A 3,190-nucleotide genomic window follows, 5' to 3' on the forward strand; every position below is an offset into this window, starting at 1 on the left:
GATTTTCGGCAATTCGGCTAAGAATACAAGTTTTCAACTTCAAATAATTTAGAACATTAGTTAAAATATCTGAATGAGTTATTTGCATATTTATTGATTTCCGGCAATTCGGCTAAGAATACAAGTTTTCAACTTCAAATAATTTAGAACATTAGTTAAAATATCTGAATGAGTTATTTGCATATTTATTGATTTCCGGCAATTCGGCTAAGAATACAAGTTTTCAACTTCAAATAATTTAGAACATTACTTAAAATATCTGAATGAGTTATTTGCATATTCATTGATTTTCGGCAATTCGGCTAAGAATACAAGTTTTTAACTTCAAATAATTTAGAACATTAGTTAAAATATCTGAATGAGTTATTTGCATATTTATTGATTTTCGGCAATTCGGCTAAGAATACAAGTTTTCAACTTCAAATAATTTAGAACATTAGTTAAAATATCTGAATGAGTTATTTGCATATTTATTGATTTCCGGCAATTCGGCTAAGAATACAAGTTTTCAACTTCAAATAATTTAGAACATTACTTAAAATATCTGAATGAGTTATTTGCATATTCATTGATTTTCGGCAATTCGGCTAAGAATACAAGTTTTCAACTTCAAATAATTTAGAACATTAGTTAAAATATCTGAATGAGTTATTTGCATATTTATTGATTTTCGGCAATTCGGTTAAGAATACAAGTTTTCAACTTCAAATAGCTTTTAATCTTAATGAGTCATTTGCATATTTAATTAGGAAATAACAAGCTTACAATTAATTTCATATGACTTGGTACATACAAAGCAAATGTGCCCCTTTTAGCCGAATGCAATGGTATATAATTTAATTTCAATAGGTTATTTGCATAATTAATGATATTTATAAATCAAGTGATATACCATGTATGTATGGTAGATAAGGAATTCACAATCTGATAATGGGTGGGGCACTAATCAAAAGGCCTTACAGAAAGCATTAGGTTTACATCTGGTTGTTATTATCTTCAAACAGAATTGAAACAACATATTTTGAATAATCAAGTAATCGAGTCCACAAAGAAAGGGATTCAAGGGATGATTTAGAGGCTAAAAGACACAGGTACTGGTCATTCAAGTTGTCATAAACCAAAAAGATACAATAAAATAAGATATATAAAACATTAATTTCATCATTAAAAGCAAAAAATAATTTTAACGAGTGGGTCAATAATTAGTAGAAGTGACCCATGAACGTGTCCACTGCAAAGGGTAGCCGAACTTAACCGAGTGTAGCCGACGGTAGCCGAGTGTAGCTGTAGGAGTTTACTATTGTTTTTTTATGACAATCGATTCTTAGATATTAGAATCAGAACTCCATGCTACACGAGGAGAACGATGAGGAGGCTTGTTGACGTTCTCATCTTTATCGTCAAATGCTGCATTCTCATGGCATTCATCTCTGTTGGCACCTCTTCCCATTGCTGTTCGACGCCTGTTTTCAACCTTCTTCAAACACGGCATAAGTAGAATTATAAAACCACCAACACAGAGAGAAATACCAGCCAAGTAGTAAACATGGTCGTAATTTTGTGTCGCGTCATAAATCCAACCTAGATATAAAGTATTAAAAAATATCAAGTTATGCCTTAACTACGTTTACGAAGCTATTAATACTTACTAATAACACAAGACATCAAGCCCTTGTAGTTTTTTTTACGTTAAAAAATGATTGAAAGTACAACTGTGTGTATCGATGGAATTACACTATTGGAGAGGATGCGAGTTTAAAAGTAGTAACTAGAGTTAATTCAACAAAAACTACATGTCCGTCATACTATTCATGTATTTACTGTAGTTAGAAATAAGAGTCAAAACAGTCAAAGTCGTCATGATCCTTCTAATTTTTCACATATTATGCATGCGCTGGTATAATTATATCGCTCCTCAATGTTTTTTAGTTTAATCCTTGGATGTTGGCTAACGTGTGTTTTATCTTTGCAAACGGAAATATTTAAATTGCATTTGGTTGAGAGGGGTCAGCGAAAACTTAAAAGTCCAATAATTTGTTAGTTGTACGTACCTGCAATTGGAGTACCTACAAGTCCTGCTCCGAGGGAAAAATTGCAGAGGGCAAAGGCGCTTATTAATTTCTGCTTTGAAAGAAACTCAGTCAAATAAACAGGAAGAAGAGGTAAGTACATTCCACTTGTTATCCCAATCACGGCACTTACAGCCGCATAGGTGACAAACGTGTCTGCGAATCGACTCAAAAGGGACGCAATTCCACCGATGATAAGAGAGATAGCGAACAAAGTAGTACCTGTGATATATTTACATTCCAATATGAATCCATGAACCCCTCTTCCGATGATGCTGAAAATTCCCATAATGGACACAAGGAAAGTATTGTCGCTGGAGCTGGCAAACTCTCGAGATTCTGCTCTAGGAAGTAAATAAATCACCGCCATATAGTGACCTAATCCCTGGAAGAAGCAAGAGACGAACAATAAAACAAACAGACCACTTTCTCTGAATAGATTGAGGTCAAACATTGTCAACAGTTTCTTAATTCGGAATCTGGTAAGTTGGCCACCTTTCTTTCCATGACTTTGAGTTTCGTTTTCAGGTAGGTCTGTATTACGGCCGCTATTCGCAGATTTCGTACCGTTGCTTTGACAATCGTAGCTTTCTTGGTGGTGAAAGACTGGAGTCACCGTGTCAGTGATTTTATTGCTTGTGGTTGACGGGTTCTCTTCATTAGCAAGTTTATCCCCATGTAACCCCCGGGAGGACGGCATAAGTACATCAGTCTTCGGTTCCTTGAATAGGATTGAAAAGACACATATATTCGCATTGAGAGCTGACAAAACGAGGAACGCACCTCGCCAACCATACTTTTCTATAAGTAGATGAAGTATTGGAGGAATAATGAAGATACCAAAACCTGATCCCATATTTGCTAAACCATTTGCCAAGGCGTATCTTCGGTCGAAGTAAAAAGATATCATTCCTAAACTTGGACTATATACTAATCCATATCCAAAACCTGTAAGAGCAGAAACGACTGTTACTATTCACTGCTCGATACGGATGAATGAGTGAAGAAAAGCTGGCTTGCAATTGGTTTCTTCGTTACATTCCACTCTCCGCTATAAAAAAAATGTTTTGTATGGCCAGTATATCTGACCACACTCGTCAGGAGGGAGAATGCAAAATGGC

General features: G+C 35.0%; 1 protein-coding gene across 1 annotated transcript; it reads right to left on the reverse strand.

The window, feature by feature from the left end:
• Positions 1–1,324: 1,324 nt before the first annotated feature.
• Positions 1,325–2,925, reverse strand: LOC144445331 (monocarboxylate transporter 12-like). The gene is made up of 2 exons (XM_078134870.1): positions 2,292–2,925; positions 1,325–1,581 (listed from the first exon to the last, which is right to left on the reverse strand). The coding sequence occupies exons 1-2, from the start codon at positions 2,923–2,925 to the stop codon at positions 1,325–1,327; spliced, it is 891 nt and encodes a 296-aa protein (XP_077990996.1).
• Positions 2,926–3,190: the final 265 nt, after the last annotated feature.

This window comes from Glandiceps talaboti, chromosome 14 (genome assembly GCF_964340395.1).
Source record: "Glandiceps talaboti chromosome 14, keGlaTala1.1, whole genome shotgun sequence".
NCBI classification, from domain to species: Eukaryota; Metazoa; Hemichordata; class Enteropneusta; family Spengelidae; genus Glandiceps; species Glandiceps talaboti.

Coding starts and splice junctions, on each gene's coding strand:
- LOC144445331 (XM_078134870.1), bottom strand. CDS start 2,925: ATGGGATCAGGTTTTGGTATCTTCATTATTCCTCCAATACTTCATCTA. Junction 1,582..2,291: donor GGAATGTAAATATATCACAG/GTACTACTTTGT, acceptor CTTTATATCTAG/GTTGGATTTATGACGCGACA.